This window comes from Papaver somniferum, chromosome 11 (genome assembly GCF_003573695.1).
Source record: "Papaver somniferum cultivar HN1 chromosome 11, ASM357369v1, whole genome shotgun sequence".
Lineage (NCBI taxonomy): Eukaryota > Viridiplantae > Streptophyta > Magnoliopsida > Ranunculales > Papaveraceae > Papaver > Papaver somniferum.
In genome coordinates this window covers 72,913,914-72,934,024 of record NC_039368.1, presented here as the reverse complement: position 1 = coordinate 72,934,024, position 20,111 = coordinate 72,913,914, and the positions used below count along the sequence as shown (strand labels likewise).

The following is a 20,111-nucleotide window of genomic DNA, read 5'->3' as shown; positions in this document are numbered from 1 at the left end:
CAGATCCATTCTCTTCTTCTGGGTCATTGGATTCTATGTTTGGCTCAAGACGTTCATCACTTCCATACCCATCTTGAGTTTGAGGAAAATAAAAGTGAGGATCATGCATATAATCCATTTGATCATGATTTGGTACATCATCATACAAGTACTCATATGTAGGAGGAAAGTTAGAACACTCCCCCACTTCAAAATCAGGATTAGAATCACTCATATCACAAATTTCATAAAAACCCTAACCCCCCCACCCACCCACCCAAAACTTCCTATACTACTTCATTCTACTTCTCTCTCTAAATTATTTCTAAAACCCAACTTATAAATCAGCTAACTAATCTAATCGTTTCAATTAAATTAGTGCTAATCATTGTGGGGGCATTTTAGCCATTTTGAAAATATATGGTTAAGGGGCTTTCTGTTTTACTTCAAAATGACCTTATTTTGTCTCGTTGGGTATACTCCAATTAATCTGGGTATATCCCAATCAAGCCAGGTTATTTATACCAGGTCTGATGAGGGGCGGCACACTTTATATGTGAATCGTGATCCTTCCTCATCTCAATTGATATAAGGAAGACTTACGAGGTAAAACCCATTAGCTCGATGTCAACCGCGTCAAAACAAAGTTTGGCATTGCCTGCGAAAAATCCTACAGAATCGCATAGCACTGAGTCGTCATCAAAAAAGTTAAGAGACTCTCTTAAGACCATAAACTGATGAAACTAGGCGTGGTGGTAATGACAACCTTTACAAGCAAGGAGAGGGTTCTATGTGTTCATACATTATATTTTGGTTATGGCAACTTTTAATCAGAAAGAAAAAATCATCTAAAACTTCAACAAAGTTGACAATTGTTTTTGGTTGTTTAAGCATGACTTTTATCAAAGGCCTTTTTTTTTCTTTTTCCTTTGTCTTTCGCTTTTCTTTTGCATCCCCACCCAAAACATCTAGTTGTAGTTGGGAATGGAATCACACAGTTCGGTATCCTCTGTTTTTCTCCATGCAAAAGCTCTCTTTTTACAACTTTTCTTAGTGTCTAAGCATCTTATATAACCCATATATGAATTATATAAACATTAAAATCAAACAATCTGATGATTCTGGGGACGTACGATCTAGGGTTTCACCTATAGTTTACTATAAACAGATCATTTGGTTGTCATAATCGAAATCAAATTTTTGTACTAACTTTACACACATCAGCCAGAGAATTTATTTAAGAATCAAACTTATACAGGAAATACTTAACAATCAAGGAACTTTTTCACAAATGAACATATTTACTATAGGTAACAGGCTCAGGCGGCCTGTATTACATGTACATAATAAAATACAACTATCAGAAGTTCCCGAACACTATAGAGGATCTCATCTAAAAGATCTTACAGGAAAAGGAATCAATCGAAATAGAAAATTCGTTTAGATACTTCATTTGATAGTGTTTGTTCAACTGGTTGCAATATTTTATAATGAACGAATCATTTGCACCACATGAATTAATATTCTTTTCAAGGTTATAGTCATTAACAATGCTCGAAACAAAACAGATTTACCTATGTAAATACTCTGGATTAAATGCCACGGATTCTCTGTATATCATCTCCTTTATCTGCTCTTCTGTGAGGACTTGTTGTTCAAATTCAAAAGAGAAAGGGACTGAACAAACTGGTTCATCGGCTATATCGTGTAACCTTTCAAGGTAAGGATGAGCCAAAGCTTCTTCAACTGCATCCATGAAAATACATTTTCAATATTCATAATGAGAATTAAAAAGTGCACCAAGTTGAAACCAGAAAGGGTTTTCCATATAAGACTTTAAGTATAACAAATGATGCACGGTATGACATAAAAGATAGTTGTACAAGAAGACCAAGTGCTTCCGTTGGGAAATAGTGTGGCATCATTTGGCATATAACCTCCACAAGGACCACAATCACAATTGTTTGATCATATATCGAATGGGCCCAACACATGGTAGACTGAGAAAGAGCAAAAAAAAAAAAACATCCATTGGAAGCTTCAAATGGCTGCTAAAAGAAGTTATGGCATTAAAAATATTCCAAGTCTGACACGCTCTTACCAAAATACCTCAAGCACAGCCCTGCACCTAAATATGACAAATAATCTAAGGCTCCAGTCCGTATTTTTCTCGATTGTGTATCACAACCACAAGTTCAACAGGACACTAACTCCAGTTAAACCATTCTGTCAGACAAACAGCAGTGTCCATATATGGTTTAAGCGAAAAAAATTAGATTTTAACTGATCGTAAGAGTTTAGGAGTGTTTCTAGTTAGCCCACAGATTTCTAATTTTGTCTCTTCCTAAGACAGATTACCCTATGGAAACAGAGTTCTACATATATAGGTTACATATCCATTCTGTCCATGGACATCAATAGTTCACTTTAGAAATCTCCGGTAAAATAGGACGTATTAGCAAAATAGCTGGTCTAATAAGAGAGAAAAATCTTTTTCCAAGGACCAAACTCATAGCTGTGGCTTTAAATTGAGTGAGGGATCATGATTACCCACCAAATATAGATAAGAGTTTATTTGGACGATTATAATAATAAGGCTCGATAAATATACTAACAATTGGGAAGAATCTTAGGGAAGTTCTAGTAGGAAGAGAGCGGTGATACTAAGACGAAATTAGTCAATCTTAAATGTACATGCATACACAGGCAATAAGGAAGTCATATACTGAATATTGAGTTCAGGGTTGAAAGATAATTATCTAACACTCGTAAAAATGGATGACTGAGGCATGAAATAATGTACCTGTGATTCTTCTTGTAGGGTCAAATGTCAACATTTTTTCAATGAGATCAATGGCAACAGGGTTAACGTGTGGGAAAATCATTGCAAAAGGTTGGCGAGGATGTGGTGGTAGCTGTTGGAGATACCTTCTTGCATCATCACTCCGAACAAAACCTAGATCAGCTTCAGTAGGTGTGCCGAGGAGCTACAGTGTCAATAACCATGTGTAAGATAACCTTTGTTGAACACCAACAAGAATTGATTGAGACCCTGAATGCCAAGTTCAATACGGTACAACTTATCATCTTACCTCAGTAAGTAACCGCAGCTGATGTACATGATCCCTACCCGCAAATAGTGGTCTTCTATTCATCAGCTCCATAAAGATACATCCCACTGACCACACATCAATTGCAGCAGTATAATCTGAAGAATTGAGCAACAACTCTGGTGCTCTATACCATCTAGTGACAACATACTCGGTCATAAATTCATTTTCCGAAGTAGGGCGGGCCAAACCAAAATCACAAATCTTTAAGTCACAGTTTGCATTTAGCAAAAGGTTGCTCGGTTTTAAATCCCTATGAATAACATTGGCGGAATGAATATACTTCAAACCACGAAGAATCTGGTACAAGAAATACTGCACAACAATTGAAGAAGGAACCAAATATTAGGTATTAGCCTATTAAACTACCAAAACAAGTTCATAAAGTTATAGGTTTTTAGTATTATGAATTTGGGATAGAAGCTGTCAGTTACCTGGCTGTGTTCCTCCGATAAACCTTGGTTAGAGCGAATTATTTGATGGAGGTCACTGTCCATGAGTTCAGTGGCTATGTAAACATCAGAAAATGCTCCTGGTATTGGTGGTGGAATAACATCTCTAATACCAATAACCTATTTAACATACACAAAATTCAACCCAAGTTAAATTCGACAAGCATCCGCATATAGAAGAAAATGTTCATCTTAGCCCTTTATTTGGATGTGAGTGTGTCCACAAGCATCTCATTTCATACACCAAAACGAAGAAGAAAATTCAGTTCGCAGGGAGCTCATTGCTGTCTACTCAGATACAGTAACTACAAAGAAAGTTATATTCCAGGAAAAGTTTTTAAACTCACACTTGTCAAGTTATGAAATCTAGTTTAATGCTGAAAAAGTGCACTCAAATTGTAGAATCCAATATGAAGAATAGATTATATTCTTGTAACGTAAACAAAAAACACCTACGTTGATGGAACAGAAAAACCTAGTTGCCTCTATTGCAATTTGGAGTTCAATCTAGTTGCCTCTATTACAATTTGGAGTTCACTTGATTTCTTGAGAAAAGTATATGCCCAGTTGAGATTGTAACAATTTTTGTGCGCCAATTAAGAATTGCAGAATAGATAGTGTCTCCTCACTGAAGTCATACCCAAGTCCCCCCGACAGATGCAAATGGAACACCACAGAATTATAAAACCTGAGACCAAAATGACTTCTTCAAAACCCTAAAACACCCATTTCAGATTTGTGTTTACTTCAGCAAACAAAATTAAAAAAAAAATAAAATAATACCAAGGATAAGCTCAAATTCTTAGTCATATTAACAAATTATCTCCACACATTCAAAATCAGCAGAGAAAAATAACATACCGAGTTTGATTAAAAAAAAGAAAAAGGAAGTTAAGATTAATAGCATACATTCTCATGATCCAAATGCTGAAGAAGTTTAATCTCCCTTAAAGTTCTTTTAGCATCCATGTAATTGTCAAATGCATTAGCAATCTTCTTAATCGCAACCATTTCATTTGTCTCTGAATTCAATACAGAACTAAAAACCAAAACAAAATTAAATTATTAAAGTCAACTCAATTTAAACAAAAAAAAATTATCACAGAATCAGTTGGTGCTAATCAAGATATGAAAAATTACCATACGATTCCATAAGCACCACGACCGATGGGCATAATCGGAGGACGATACTTGATAGTGATCTCAAACAAATTACCAAAGATATTATACTGAACAAATCGACCTCCATGAGTTAAAATTGCTGGAAAATCAGCTGGTGGGTTATTAGCGTTATCTGGGTTTTGAGGAATATCTGCCATTAAAGCTATTGAAGATGAAACAAACAAAATTATCTCTTCGCAGTGTCTCTTTAGACAAATTGTATACTTCTTTATCTGTAGGACTTGACTTAGTGAGATGAAGTTTTATGGGGAGTAAAACGAGGGAAACGCGTTAAAGATGGGAATGGACGGTTGACGTTAGCGCCGCCCTGAATCTAATGGGTATTATTGGTTTATAAATTCAACGACTAACTTATTGAACCGTTACATTGTAATTGAAAAGGAAATTTGAGAATCAAGACAAGAAAAGGATATACAGTATTGTTTGTTAGGCAGTTGGTCATTGATTATCCGATCCAATCATCGCACAGTACATAGTAAGCCAAGCTTGACTCAATAATGGATTACTCTGTTCTCACAATCCGGTATTGAAACTTAACAGAGTCCTGCTGTGACGTGTCACCCTGGTGACAGTTTGTGTAAAGATGCACTTTATAGCCCTTCCGCATGATATGTTCAGATCTCGAGATTAAATTTAGAAATTAAAATATATTTATTATATTAGGCCCTTATATTATTATATTATTTTTGTATTACACCCTTATATTTAGTTAGATTTATTCCATATTCCCCCTAAATAGTCAGGAAATTAGTATCATGTCCGTCAACGAAGAAAAATCTAAACTCAATCGCGAACCATGAGTTTTCTATGTGATTTGAATACTTCTTGAGAACTATCAAAGAAGATGAACTTGGTATGCGATGAGGGCTTTGGAGGGATTATGGGGACAAAAACGTATAACAACGATATATCATCTTTCTTTAAACTTTAGATATTAACCATTACTGTTATAATTTTGGTTTCCGCATACAAAGTAATCAGTAAACCAAAATCATTAATCACTTAAATGAGTATTTAGTAACATAGGTTTTGGGCATCGCATATTAGCGACTGTTCCTAATCATTACGATGCATGAAAAGGTAGATGAATTTAGCACGTCCATAGTAACATTAGCGTTAATCTAATATCGGATAATTTTAATCCTAAATAGGTAATGAGTTAACTTAATTCAAGATTGAACTTTTTTTTTATCAAAAAATAGAACACATCCCTACCTATACTTTAAACAATATAGTTAGGATAATACATGATCCAGTTATAATCAGGATTATTGGAGAATTCCTGAATCAAAAAGGATAAGTTTTCGCCAGACCATCTGGAGTTGATGATACTTCTATTACACATTCTAGAAATGCTAGCTCATAAGAAATTATATGATCTATTGACTAGATTAAAGGATAAAGCCTTAAAATTAAAAAGCTTTAAGTTTTTGGACTTGTTTGAGGGTGAAAACAGTTTCTGCTGATTTTGGTAATTTCGAGTGTGTGGGTGAGAAACGAGTCTAAATCTTAAATAATGTACTGCAAGAGAGTACTTTGATTCGAGAGATCAATCTTTACAAATCCGGCCTAAACCAAGAAATGGTCGTTCCAGACTTGTTTCGGTCACAAAGTGAAGGAGAAGGGTTGGTATAGGGAGGGAAGCGAAAAGAGTGTTGAGACCAGAATAGTTAATTCGGGAAGAGTAGTTGTTTGACGATTTGTATCAGAAAGTGGAAAGCTAACAGATGGGAAAGCTAGCAAGTGATTTCTGAGTGTTGTACTCTCCTGACCAAAACTTGTTCTTTGGTGGAAATAGGTGAGGCCTATTTATACAAGTCGCAACCAAACCTACCCTGATCTCGTAAGAAGTGGAAACGGTTGAGTAAATGGAAGAAAGCGGTAACGGGTAACGCCTGGAATTGATGTTTCCGTAATGAAGGAAACGTTTCACCATTACATCTTGTATTTACTAACCGCCTCACTCTTATGACACTTTCTTGTAACGAGCGTACTGTACGCCGCAAGCTGTAAACCGCCAGACCAATACCCTGATGAGCATCCCCCAGTTTGTGACATGTTTCGATGTCTCGAGTGTTTTGTGTAGCATGTTGCTATTGTTTGGCAAGTTGAGCTTAGGAGGCTTGCCGGCTCGGTGGTGACCTTCGACGGTCGAGATTTTGCATCTTGAGAGGAAGGTTAGTCGTTGATTGTGGTTACCTTCCGTTGGTAGCCAGTGGCGCGACCATGGTGTTGGCATGGCTTGCGCATGCTCTTGGCGTGGATAATTAGGGTTTGGTACCGTGACCAAAGAATTGGCATAGCTAAGTATGTGACGTGGCCAAAGGGTTGGCATCGTAGCCAAAGGTTGCCACAAGTCGTTTGGTGGAAAGTTTGTATGGCTGAGATCTGCATATCAGAAGGAAGGATATGGTAGCCAGCGGCATGGAGGCATGGCCGACATGGCTTTAGCGTGTCCAAATTAGGGCTTTGACACCGTGGCCAAGTTAGGGTTTTGGCACCATGGCCAAGAGTTGGCACCGTAGCCAAGAGATTGCCACAAGTCGTTTGGTGGCAAGTTTGTACGGCTGAGATTTGCATCTCAGAGGGAAGGGTAGCCGTTGATTGTTGCAACCTTCCGTTTTGGCAGCCAGCGACATGGAGGCGTGGCCGACGTGGCTTTGGCATGGTTTAGGCGCGGGCAAGCTAGGATTTTGGCATAGTTTTAGGCGCGGCCAAAATTAGGGTTTTGGCATAGTTTAGGCGCGGCCAAAATTAGGGCTTGGCATAGTTTAGGCGCGGCCAAAATTAGGGCTTGGCATAGTTTAGGCGCGGCCAAAATTAGGGCTTGGCATTGGGCCAAAAGTTGTCACGCGTTTGGTGGCGAACTTGGACGGCTGAGATTTGCATCTCAGAAGGAATGGTAGCCGTTGATTGTTGCAACCCTTCGTTTGGTAGCCAGCGGCATGGAGACATGGCCGGCATGGATTTGGTATGCTTTAGGCGCGATCAAGCTAGGATTTTGGCATAGTTTTAGGCGCGGCCAAAATTAGGGTTTTGGCACAGTTTAGGCGCGGCCAAAATTAGGGCTTGGCATTGGGCCAAAAGTTGCCACGCGTTTGGTGGCGAACTTGGACTGCTGAGATTTGCATCTCAGAAGGAAGGGTAGCCGTCGATTATTGCAATCCTTCGTTTGGTAGCCAGCGACATGGCTTTGGTGCGGAGGTGTGGCTGGCATGGCATGCCATTGGCATTATGGTGCGGTTGGCATGGTTGGTATGCCTTTGGCACGGGGTTGTGGCTGGCATGGAATGCCATTGGCACAGTGGTGCGGATGGCATGGTTGGCATGCCTTTGGCGCTGAGATGTGGCTAGCATGGCATGCCATTGGCACGGTGGAGCGTCTGGCATGGTTTGCATGCCTTTGGCGCGGAGATGTGGCTGGCATGGCATGCCATTGGCACGGTGGTGCGGCTGGCATGGCATGCCATTGGCACGGTGGTGCGGCTGGCATGGTTGGCATTCCTTTGGCGCGGAGATGTGGCTGGCATGGCATACCATTGGTGCGCATTTGTGGCTGGCATGGCATGTCATTGGGACGGTGGTGCGGCTGGCGTGGTTGGCATGCCTTTGGCGCGGAGATATGGCTATTAGGGTTTAGCGTGTCGAAACCCTAGTTTAAAATATGTGGCACGCGTGATTGGCACGTTTGGCTAGCATGCGTGGCTGGCTTGTGTAGAGATGATGCCAGTCAGTACCGAGGGCTCTGCCGTGGAGCATGACATTTACATAAAAAAAAGGTACCTCGATAATTTTACGCAGACATGTTGAATGGTTTAATAAATGTGCTAGTGGTGACATTATTACTCTAGTGTGACGTCACTGTTTGACTAAGGTTTTACGATTTTAACCCTAAGCTAAAAACCACAATGAACATTAAGTCCCCTGCTTAGCTCGGAACAGGGGCATTGTTGCGAGGTAAGCATAAGATGGTGACAGACAAAGACAAAACGAAATGGCAAGTCATGAAAAGATGGTCAGGAAGATCCGTCTAACTTTTTCGAGAGGTAAGGAGAATTCGTGATTCCTGTGTTGGTGGATTTGCGTAGATTTTGCTCGTGGTGCTGCCAGCTAGGCCGTGGAGTGGTTGGCGTTGTTGGCTTGGCTTGGAAAGCCATTGGCATGGTGTGGCTTAAAATGGAGCCGCTGGCGTTGGTCGGCTTGGAATGGGAGCTGCAGGTATTGTGCGGCTTGGAATGGAGCCGCAAGCATGGTAGTGGCTCGGAATGGAGCCGCCAGTGTAGTATTGGCTTGGAATGGGGTTGTTAGCGTAAACTTGGCGTGGGCGCTGGCTTGGGCTTGGCATGGCGTGAGCGTTGGCATGGGCTTGGGAGCTGGCTTGGTGTGGCGTGGGTGCTGGCATGGCACGGTGTGGGCGCTGGCATGGCGCGGCGTTGGCTTGGCACGCTGCTGGCTTGGCGTGGCGCGGATTGTTGGCACCGTGAAGCTTGTTCTTGTGGGCCCAATTGCCTTTTTCCATACATAGCTCAAATAGGAAATCCTTTCCTTATTCCAAAAGTGTCACGCCTATAAAAGGGTTTGCTCTCCTTTTTATCTCGTATCCTTGTTCTCACGTCCTTGCGCTAGCTAGAGTGGTAGCAATAAAGCGGGCAAGCATATTCCAGGTATGTATTCCAGCGTTTCTCTTTCAATCTCCTTTTTTTTGTATTGGTACAAACCCTAGCCATAGGTGTATCTTCCATGAAATTGTAGAAATATTTCAGTGTGAACACCGCAGTAATGTTAGCCACCTCAATTATTATGCAAAACAGGCATGCACGGGCAGGTGACTGCCACCAATTCATTTCCCACGAAAACCTAGTTTTTCAGGGTTTCCTCATTTTCCTTGGGGTGACTGTGTGCATAGCTTCAGCGGTGGGGCGTGCTTTCTTGGCCGGGTGCATACTTTCCGCTGCAAGGTACGACTTTGGTAAGGGGCATGCTTTCTGCGGCAACGTCGGGTTTTTCAGTCCCCATTTCTTCGGTTATGAGCGTTATGGCTTGCAACAAATTGGTCCGCGTCCAAAATGGATTCTCCGTTGTTGATAAAATAGTTTTCATGCACTTTGTAGTAACTTCTCTTCATACCCCTTTCTTTGTTGTAGTTGAAAACGTAAGCACCTTAAGAAGGTTTCGTTAGGATGTCACCTGAGAAAATCCCTGCTGCGACTTTGAAAAATATTGGCAACTCTAAGACAAACATGGATGATGAATTTTTCACAACGTCCGCCACAGCTAGGAGAAATCATCCTAAGTTTGTGACCGTCCTTCTGACCGGTTCAGAGGGTAAAGGAGACACCCAGTCGGTTCGACCAGGTTGTGTAATATAATTTTTACTTTAGAGGAAAGAGTATCCTGCTTATTCCATTGACTTCAGAATCTGTCAGAGCACGTTGCGTTCTTTCGACAAGTGGATGCAATTCATGATAAGTCAGGATTGCGTAAAAGCAAATTTGATCAAAGTGTAAATCATTGGCGCTGTCACAGCTTCTGCGGTGCTTCAAATCAGGAAAGATATCCCGAGCTTAGTTGATTTCATCTCCCGATGGTGTCCAGACACTCACACGACCAAATGCAGGTGGGGTGAAATGACCGTCTCTTTGGAAATTGTGGTTGTCTTGTTGAACCTTTCCATAACAGGGAATCTTGATATCACCTTGTCTGAAGATGAAGAACAAATGCAAGCTGCTCTCGTTGCGAAGTCAAAAGGCTTTTTCCGGAAGGAAAATGAGACGAGGTGTTTCTACAGCTGGTGGGTGTCTCAATGGCTACCAGATGAGTCGGAGCCAGATCAAAAGAATAGTACGCTTCATGTCGCGGCATTCTTGGTTCTTTGGTTATTTAGGGACATTTTTGACGACGGCTCTGGTAAGAAGGAAATAATACATGGTCTCATTAAGTTTGCCATCATATTATCGAAAGGTAATGTTCTCCCCATTGGCGGCTTGTTTCTCGGTTCTCTGTACACATATTTGGATCATCTGGTTGCGGACATGCGTGCTTCAAATGGCTACATGAAAGTGGAATCATACATCCATGTTGCTTTTATTCAAGCGTGGTTGTGGGAGCATTTCGATAAGTGCGCTCCCAAACCGCTGGCTTTACTTCCCGAGTCTTGGGGTGGTTCTAGGATACTTCGCTGGGTGAACAGCGCCCAAGATCTGGCTCGAACCTGGTTGACTTCCTTGACAACTCCTACACAATAAACTTTCTTCCATGGGATCCGGTGCATGGTTCCATAGTTCAAATAGACACTTTTTCCTCTATTCTGAATACATCTTTGCTTTCTGAAAAGAATACGAGCATTGGGGAGGTTGTGTTCATGCGAAGTTGCACGCCTGGTTATGTATTGTCTTTCTTTAGAGGATCTTGTCAGGCAGTCTCTTACAATATTGACAGGGCGGATCGACATATGATATTTGACCAAGGGGTCCCGCTCTCTCGTCAGTCCGATGTTCCAGAAAACTTGTTGTCAGCTGCTCTTGATGCTAGTGCTCTTGCGCCGGGTATAAGTGATGAGTGCTAAAAAGTGCATATTTCTATATATTTTTCTTGGCATTTAACTCATCTTTTGTGCATTAATTCTACATTTTATCCCATATTCTGTATTTTCTTTGTTTTCAAGAATAAATATTTTCATTAATTAATTTTGCATTTTTAGGTAATAAATAAAGAATAGATGAGTTGCGGAGCGAAAAGTGCAAAGACACGGAGAAAGCCGGTGGAAACTCTAGAGGAAAAGAAGTGCAAAATGAGGTATGGAAGACTCAAGGATGAAAATGGGCTCAAGATTGTTTAATCCCAAACCCATTTTATAAGCCTAAAATCAATACCCAAACCCGTTTCTCTCCTTCACCGTCAGATTGAATCTATTCTATCATCCAACGGTCGCTCCATCAGAGTGCATCGAGTTTTGATGTTCCTGTCTAACACTATAGCACCTAACTCCATCTCAGACCGTCAGTTTTGATGTATCCCAGATCCAAAGGTCGCTTCATATCCATTTCCATCGAGTCGTTGGATCATTCTTTCATCTTTTCATCCTACGCCTTTCACCATCCAAACATCAAGACTTGATGATCCTTCTCAACACCCAAGAACCCAAATCTATTAACCCAACCAAACACCCCCTACTCCAAAAATATCGAACCCATCTTCTTCTCCTCCCTTCTCTGCACAGCGACGCTGTCGCCATCACCACCACCTGCTCCGTCTGCCACCACCACATCCACCACCAAAGCCATCATGGCTCCTACCAACTAAACCCATCCCCTATATCACGTCCTATATCCCTCTCAACGACTAATTTCACCCATTTTCACACCTCTAATCCCTAGCTGTGGAGTTGGTGAAATAAGTTGATGATATGGATGTAATTGAAGCATGGGAAGGAGCAGAAGACGATAAGGAAGCATGGGTCGAGACTATTGGGAAGAAATCAGAGCTGTTAGGTGAGTAATTTCGATTCCTATTTCTCAACAGGAAACCCTAATTTCACTGTTTTGGGGAAAAGGGTGTTAACCCTAATTTTGGATTGTTGTATAAATAGGGATGATGGGTGTGTGTTAGAAGTCATGCCTGGATTAACCAGAGCATCAGTAGAATAGTTTAGTTTTGTTATTTCCATGAACTGTTAGTTTGAGGGGTTTATCAATCTTTTTAATTCCATGATTCTCAATTCAAATGCATTGTTAATATTAGCTGTTCAGAACTCCAACATGTATTGAATTTGATTGTGTGATTGTTACAATTTACATTAAGCTCATGTTTATGTTATGTTATGTTTTGTTCTTATGATTTGTTCTTAGGATAGTTTCATTTGCCCTAGCCCTGCTGTGTAATACTTTGACAAAAGCCTTAGAATGTTAAACAAGTTTAGGAACACTTGAACTTAGTTTAAGCTGCAACTTCATGCTGAATTCACATGCCTTTGACTAGTTGTACCTTAAAAAGACAACTAGTACTTTGGAAAGAACTATAGTTGTGTTTAACATTTCAATAAGAGAATGCATAGCATGAACTAGGGTGAAATCAAACCCCTTATTTCACTGTCCATCTTAATCCACAACTTATTATTTCTTTCATGCTCTGTTTAGCTTAGGAATTAGTAAAGAGAATTAGGAAAAATAACTATTGCACCCCCGAGTCCCCGAGGACTTTCCCTTTCTTCCCATCACTAGCTACATTCGACCCTGTATACTTGCAGGTCAATTTGTAGGTTGTTTATAAAACCCATCAAGTTTTTGGCGCCGCTGCCGGGGACTCGGTAGCGGTGCCATTGTTGTTTTCTTTTTCTTTACTTTACCCTGTACATATTTTGTTTAGTTTTTTCTTTTCAGTCATTGCTAGTGTAACTTAGTGTAACTTACTTTTGTATCTTTAGCTGTAATTTTTGATTTTTAGTTTCTGCACTTTGTGACTTAGTGTAACTTCTGCCATTTGCATATTAGTATCACCTGCCATATCACATAGTTTTCATAGTTTAATTTATTTTGTAGCATACTACTGCAACTGTGTAGTTCTGCATCATTTGCATACTACTTGTATATATGTGTTAGCTGTACTTTTAGTTGTAGTTTTAGCTCTTCAGTCAATTGCATCATTGTTTTATCTCACATTTAGTTTAAGTCACCTGCATCATAAGTCCTGTGAGTATCTTTAGCATATCTGTTAATTTTTCTTGTGTTTTCTTTCATCTTGCATCTCATGCTGTAGATTTTAGTGAAGCCAATGTCCTGTAACACATTGTTTTCTTAGTAGTGTTAAAAGTTGTGAAGCCATTGTTCTCTTACTGTCTTGACTCCATCCTGTAGTTGTATCTTATAGTAGCTGCATCTTATACATACTTTTTAAGCTGCATCAATTCATACATCTTGTCCTGTTTTTTTTTATTGTAGTGTAACTGAAGTTCATATCCATCATTTCCCTTTTTCTGTTCTAGTAGTTGTAAGTATTTTGTTGTGTGTCTTGTTTTGCTAGGTCACTTCTCTTTTGCACTTTATCCATAACTGCATATTGTGTCAACCCCTTTGTCAGTCCAAATAACTCATTGCCATGCAGTAAATTACTCTTAGTTGCTTACTGGTATCAATATTGTTTGAAACTGTCTCAATTCCAAATTTTTGAGAACTCACTCTCTTCTTTGAGTCACCAGGTACCTGTGTTGCTGCTGCTATTGCTGCTGTGCTCCTGTTGTTGTTCCCTGTTCCTGTTGCTGATGCCAGCCTCTGCTGCTGCCAAGACTGCTGCTGTGCTGCTGCTGTGCTGCTGCATGCTGCTGTTGCTGGTGCTACTGTGCTGCTGAGGAGAAAATCACAAGCACAACTGGGCCTGCTGAAGTTGCTGCCAAGCTTAACAAGTTGAGCCAAGCCCAACTGGGCCTGAACAAAGACAAAAGCTTAGGATGATCCAAAACCCAACTGGGCTTTTGCAACCAAACTGAGCAGCTGGGCTGTGCTTAAGCAAGTAAGCCTAAACCCATTAAGAGAACCCAACCTGTGGGATTCCATTTTTAATTTGTGGGCTTGTAATAATTTTTTCCATTTTTCTGTTGGGTTTGTAATTAATTTCTTATGGGCTTGTTTGTTTAATTTCTTGTGGGCTTGTGGTGTTAGATTGATTTGGGCCTGTAGTTTTAAATTAGAAAAACTGAACTTTTGAAAGCCCAACTGGGCCTCAGACCAAACAAGCAACAGTTGGGCTATTTCAAAAGCTACATTGGGCTTCAGTTTGCATACACATTGTGGGCTTAGTTCACCTTCCCTTGGCAAAGCAATTTCTCCCACCAATGTGGGATTGCTCCCAATACTAAAACCAAAAATTTTGCTCCCAATTAAAAACCAAATTTTTCTACCTCTTTAAAGCCAAAATTTTCCCATAAAAAACCAAATAGTGGGCTTTGTGTCTTTTCAATATGGGCCAACCTCGTGCTCTCCATGAATACATGTATCCCACAATAAAAATTCCATTATCATGTATTGTCTTACCTCAAACCAATAACCCTTTTAAAATAAATGCAAGCATGATACAAATACTTCCTATATTTCGAGGGTTCGATTTTGAGAATCCCTATACCCATGTAAGAGAGTTTGAACAAATTGTCCGGGCTTTACAACCTGACCATATATCCGAAGACTCTTTGAAATTGCGCTTGTTTACATTTTCTTTAAAGGAAAGGGCTAAAACATGGTTTTACAATCTGAGACCGCAGTCAATCACCACTTGGGACCAACTCACAAATCAATTTGTCGGAAAGTTCTTTCCACATCATAGGACCATCTCTATTCGTCGAAGTATTAATTGTTTTGTCCAGTTAGATGGAGAAACACTTTTTCATTATTTTGAACGATTTAATGATTTGTTGTTTGAGTGTCCTCATCATGGCCTCGAGAAGTGGAGACTGGTCGCCATTCTTTATGAGGGACTAGACTTTAAGTCTCGAGCCTTGGTTGAATCTATGTGTAATGGTGAATTCATTGATAAAACTGTGGACGATGCATGGTTATTTCTAGCTGAAGTTGCAGAGAAAACCCATCAGTGGGAAACCTATAGGGAAACTAGGACCATGCCACATGATATGGGTAATCACCATGAGTCAGATGTTGATTTTCCCAATGAGCTTAATTCTGGATATAGTGTTTCATACCCTATTGCTGAAAATGTCAATCCATATTCACCTATTTTAGAGGCAGATGTATGGACGAAAAAAACTAATGGTTTTGACAAAGTAGGATTTTCATGTATTTGTGATGATGATGATTATGATGATGTTATATTAGAAGAACATGTCTATGCTGAAAATGTTATGGAACCTTTGGGTTAAAATACATTAGGCTTTTCTGCCCCGACCTTCATGAATGATGTTTCTTCTAGTATTCCATATACATGTGATGAGGCTACTGATTTAGATATTGTGCAGTTATCCTGTGAAGAGCATGACTTAGGTAATGTTGAATCTTCTGTTGACACTAATGATCCTATGCATGAAAATATAGTTGATGTGTATGATTCCATACCTAAGCCACAATATATTGCTTCTTTTGATGTTAATTTGGATATTGCGGATAACCATGATTCTGAATTTGGACTTGTGAAATTGTGTTGTGATGATGAGCATGCTACAAAACTTGATTATGATTTAGAAAATGCTGATGTGACTGATAATATTGGTACTTTTGATCTCATGCATGTGAGAAACTTAGATGTCACCTTCTTGCCTAAGTCACAGATTGAGATTATTCCACCCAACCTAGATTTGGTTTGTAACAAAAATTTTAAACCAACTTTTCTGAAGATTCCCAACCTAGGATTGGAACTGTATGCCTCTCAGGTCCTCTTGGACTATTTTGCATCTAAATACAATACTTTTAAGGAGCCACAGTTGGAATATGCATGTTTGTCCATCCCAAACAAAGTCCATTTTGAGTTAGACCTTGTGAATCCTGCACCCCTAAAATGGAAAGATTTTGTGCTTAAAAGTAAACCTGCTGAAAATTACAGGTTTGGGGGTGATTCATCCGGTTTTTCACCCTCGCTCTCATTTCAGTCCAATTTTAGTGTTTTGAAACTGTCTATGTTTCAGCACTTTGTCTTTTGGGTTGATCCTCAACTCTTTAGATTGTTAGTGTATGGTGAATTTTTTGTATATAATCCAGTAGATAAAAATTTTAAAAATCCTTTTGTTCCTTTTGTATATATTTTGCTAATCCAATATGATCTCGGCTGACATATGTTGGATTCTTGCCTTGAATAACGGAGTTCTAATCTTGCTTTCACCGAAATCGGGTATTCTCTTTCCCTTTTCTCTACTCAACATGATCCTCTTCATATGTTGTATTATAATTTTGTTCATATTGTGAAACATTGAGGACAATGTTTAGTTTAGGTTTGGGGGTGAAAATTAGATACTTTGATAATATGCCATAATTGAAAACAAGAACTCCTTCTTTTTGAAAAAAAATTTAAAAATTCCAAAAAAAAAAAATTAAAAAATAATAAAAAAAACATAAAAATGGAGCTCATTTACCTTGAAATGTTGACTCTTGTGCAAATATGTAATTTTTAGGAGTCTTAGTCTAGATATTTAGGCACCCTGATTCTAGCACAATTCACATAGTGATAAGAAATTTGCACGCGCACGATCTACCAATACATGTATAGCCTCGATCTTCAAGGTGTTTGATAGGAAGTGAGATTCCCAATCACTTTAGAATACTGAATGAGACTTGACTAGCTTGTTCTTTGGTTGGATGGGATAGAAGTTGGAGGATACGTTAAGAAAAGCAACCATAGAATTTGACCGGATGCATTCGATAAGGGCCACCTCTTGCTAAGAGTCATGTAATTATGTTTTTCTTTTTGTTCATGTATCAAAAGTGTCACTATGTTGTAAAGATCAAAGTTATTTCTTCAAAAAAAAAAAATCAGAAAAATCAGAAAAATTTCAGAAAAATCAAAAAACTATCAGAAAAATAATAAAAAAAAATATCAAGTATTTATTTATTCCATGTTTTGTCATGTTAAAGACAATAGTTCTCTCTTGTTCCAAAAATAAAAGAGAGTAATCAATGTAAATAAGAGTCATGTAAAGAGTCATCTTTTGTGTTTTTGTGTTATAAGCAAGGAAGGGTGTATGCCATTGATGTACAACGCGAGTAATTGTGAAATACCTCCAACTCATTCACAATTCTCGTAAAGTACGGACAGCTAGCTAGATTTCGACCTCGGTTCTTAGCCTGAGAAACTATCTCTTGGTGATTAGTAGTCATAACATCCGATCTTTCTTTACACATGTGTAGATACACTTTACACTCTTATCACATGTCTTTAGTTGTTATCAGTGCTAGGATTGTGCCTTTGATAGCTAGATTGACATCTCCATTTTGCTGTGAGCTTCTACTGTCTTGCACATGTCACATTTGATGGAATCTGAGCTTATATTTTGTCCTAGAACTTTGTAGGTACGTTCTAAGCAAACCTTCACGAGACTTCACTCGTCCACTAGGGACACTTAGTGGTTTAAAAGGCTTAGTGCATATGCTAAATGCGTTCGAGAGACCAGCGACAGTGGTATAGGTAGGATTTCCTTAGTTTTGTTTTACTTGAGGACAAGTAAAATTCAGGTTTGGGGGTATTTGATGAGTGCTAAAAAGTGCATATTTCTATATATTTTTCTTGGCATTTAACTCATCTTTTGTGCATTAATTCTACATTTTATCCCATATTCTGTATTTTCTTTGTTTTCAAGAATAAATATTTTTATTAATTAATTTTGCATTTTTAGGTAATAAATAAAGACTAGATGAGTTGCGGAGCGAAAAGTGCAAAGACACGGAGAAAGCCGGCGGAAACTCTAGAGGAAAAGAAGTGCAGAATGCGGTATGGAAGACTCAAGGATGAAAATGGGCTCAAGATTGTTTAAGCCCAAAACCATTTTCTAAGCCTAAAATCAATACCCAAACCTGTTTCTCTCCTTCACCGTCAGATTGAATCTATTCTATCATCCAACGGTCGCTCCATCAGAGTGCATCGAGTTTTGATGTTCCTGTCTAACACTATAGCACCTAACTCCATCTCAGACCGTCAGTTTTGATGTATCCCAGATCCAAAGGTCGCTTCATATCCATTTCCATCGAGTCGTTGGATCATTCTTTCATCTTTTCATCCTACGCCTTTCACCATCCAAACATCAAGACTTGATGAGCCTTCTCAACACCCAAGAACCCAAATCTATTAACCCAACCCAAACACCCCCTACTCCAAAAATATCGAACCCATCTTCTTCTCCTCCCTTCTCTGCACAGCGACGCTGTCGCCATCACCACCACCTGCTCCGTCTGCCACCACCACATCCACCACCAAAGCCATCATGGCTCCTACCAACTAAACCCATCCCCTATATCACGTCCTATATCCCTCTCAACGACTAATTTCACCCATTTTCACACCTCTAATCCCTAGCTGTGGAGTTGGTGAAATAAGTTGATGAGATGGATGTAATTGAAGCATGGGAAGGAGCAGAAGACGATAAGGAAGCATGGGTCGAGACTATTGGGAAGAAATCAGAGCTGTTAGGTGAGTAATTTCGATTCCTATTTCTCAACAGGAAACCCTAATTTCACTGTTTTGGGGAAAAGGGTGTTAACCCTAATTTTGGATTGTTGTATAAATAGGGATGATGGGTGTGTGTTAGAAGTCATGCCTGGATTAACCAGAGCATCAGTAGAATAGTTTAGTTTTGTTATTTCCATGAACTGTTAGCTTTGAGGGTTTATCAATCTTTTCAATTCCATGATTCTCAATTCAAATGCATTGTTAATATTAGCTGTTCAGAACTCCAACATGTATTGAATTTGATTGTGTGATTGTTACAATTTACATTAAGCTCATGTTTATGTTATGTTATGTTTTGTTCTTATGATTTGTTCTTAGGATAGTTTCATTTTCCCTAGCCCTGCTGTGTAATACTTTGACAAAAGCCTTAGAATGTTAAACAAGTTTAGGAACACTTGAACTTAGTTTAAGCTGCAACTTCATGCTGAATTCACATGCCTTTGACTAGTTGTACCTTAAAAAGACAACTAGTACTTTGGAAAGAACTATAGTTGTGTTTAACATTTCAATAAGAGAATGCATAGCATGAACTAGGGTGAAATCAAACCCCTTATTTCACTGTCCATCTTAATCCACAACTTATTATTTCTTTCATGCTCTGTTTAGCTTAGGAATTAGTAAAGAGAATTAGGAAAAATAACTATTGCACCCCCGAGTCCCCGAGGACTTTCCCTTTCTTCCCATCACTAGCTACATTCGACCATGTATACTTGCAGGTCAATTTGTAGGTTGTTTATAAAACCCATCAATAAGTCTTTCCTTCTTGCTCTCGGTACGAAATCCGAAAACAACTTCTATGTATAACATATTCTGGAAAGACGAGTTCCTTGCCATTCATGGATTCGTGAATGAAATAGTGAAGAATACCTGTGGTAAGCCTTCTGCTACAACTTTAGCAAGACATCCATTGTTAAGGGATCCTTCCTCGCCCAAACGGAAATCTCCTAATACGGACACGGACAGTCCCCAAAAGAAGGAGCGAAGGTCGAAAGATCACGCTGGTGGTTTTCGATCAGATTCAACGGCCCTTGTGACTTTCACTTCTTCCAACATTCGGGTATGTATTCTTTTTCTTGCCCACTTAGTCGGATTGCACAATTCTTTAGTTATTGAAAATCTTTCCTTATTCCTTAACCATGGCGTGAACGCCTTTGTCCAGCTTGCACGTAGTCAGAAAACGGCGGCTCTCACAGCAGAGGGTGGCAAAACTGAGCCTCAGAGAACGGTGGCTCTCGTG

At 39.5% G+C, this 20,111-nt stretch overlaps 1 protein-coding gene across 1 annotated transcript; it reads right to left on the bottom strand.

The window, feature by feature from the left end:
- Positions 1–1,204: 1,204 nt before the first annotated feature.
- On the bottom strand, positions 1,205–5,019 carry LOC113321929 (mitogen-activated protein kinase 3-like). Its single transcript, XM_026569896.1, has 6 exons — positions 4,682–5,019; positions 4,451–4,580; positions 3,524–3,661; positions 3,072–3,404; positions 2,783–2,966; positions 1,205–1,725 (listed from the first exon to the last, which is right to left on the bottom strand). The coding sequence occupies exons 1-6, from the start codon at positions 4,858–4,860 to the stop codon at positions 1,550–1,552; spliced, it is 1,140 nt and encodes a 379-aa protein (XP_026425681.1). The 5' UTR covers positions 4,861–5,019; the 3' UTR covers positions 1,205–1,549.
- Positions 5,020–20,111: the final 15,092 nt, after the last annotated feature.

Bases quoted from the DNA above. Each gene is read 5' to 3' on its own strand.
- LOC113321929 (XM_026569896.1), bottom strand. From the start codon at position 4,860: ATGGCAGATATTCCTCAAAACCCAGATAACGCTAATAACCCACCAGCT. The intron at 4,581-4,681 runs GTAATTTTTCAT...TTTGGTTTTTAG, and splicing joins GGTGCTTATGGAATCGTATG to TTCTGTATTGAATTCAGAGA. The intron at 3,662-4,450 runs GTATGCTATTAA...TATGTTAAATAG, and splicing joins AGCATTTGGATCATGAGAAT to GTTATTGGTATTAGAGATGT.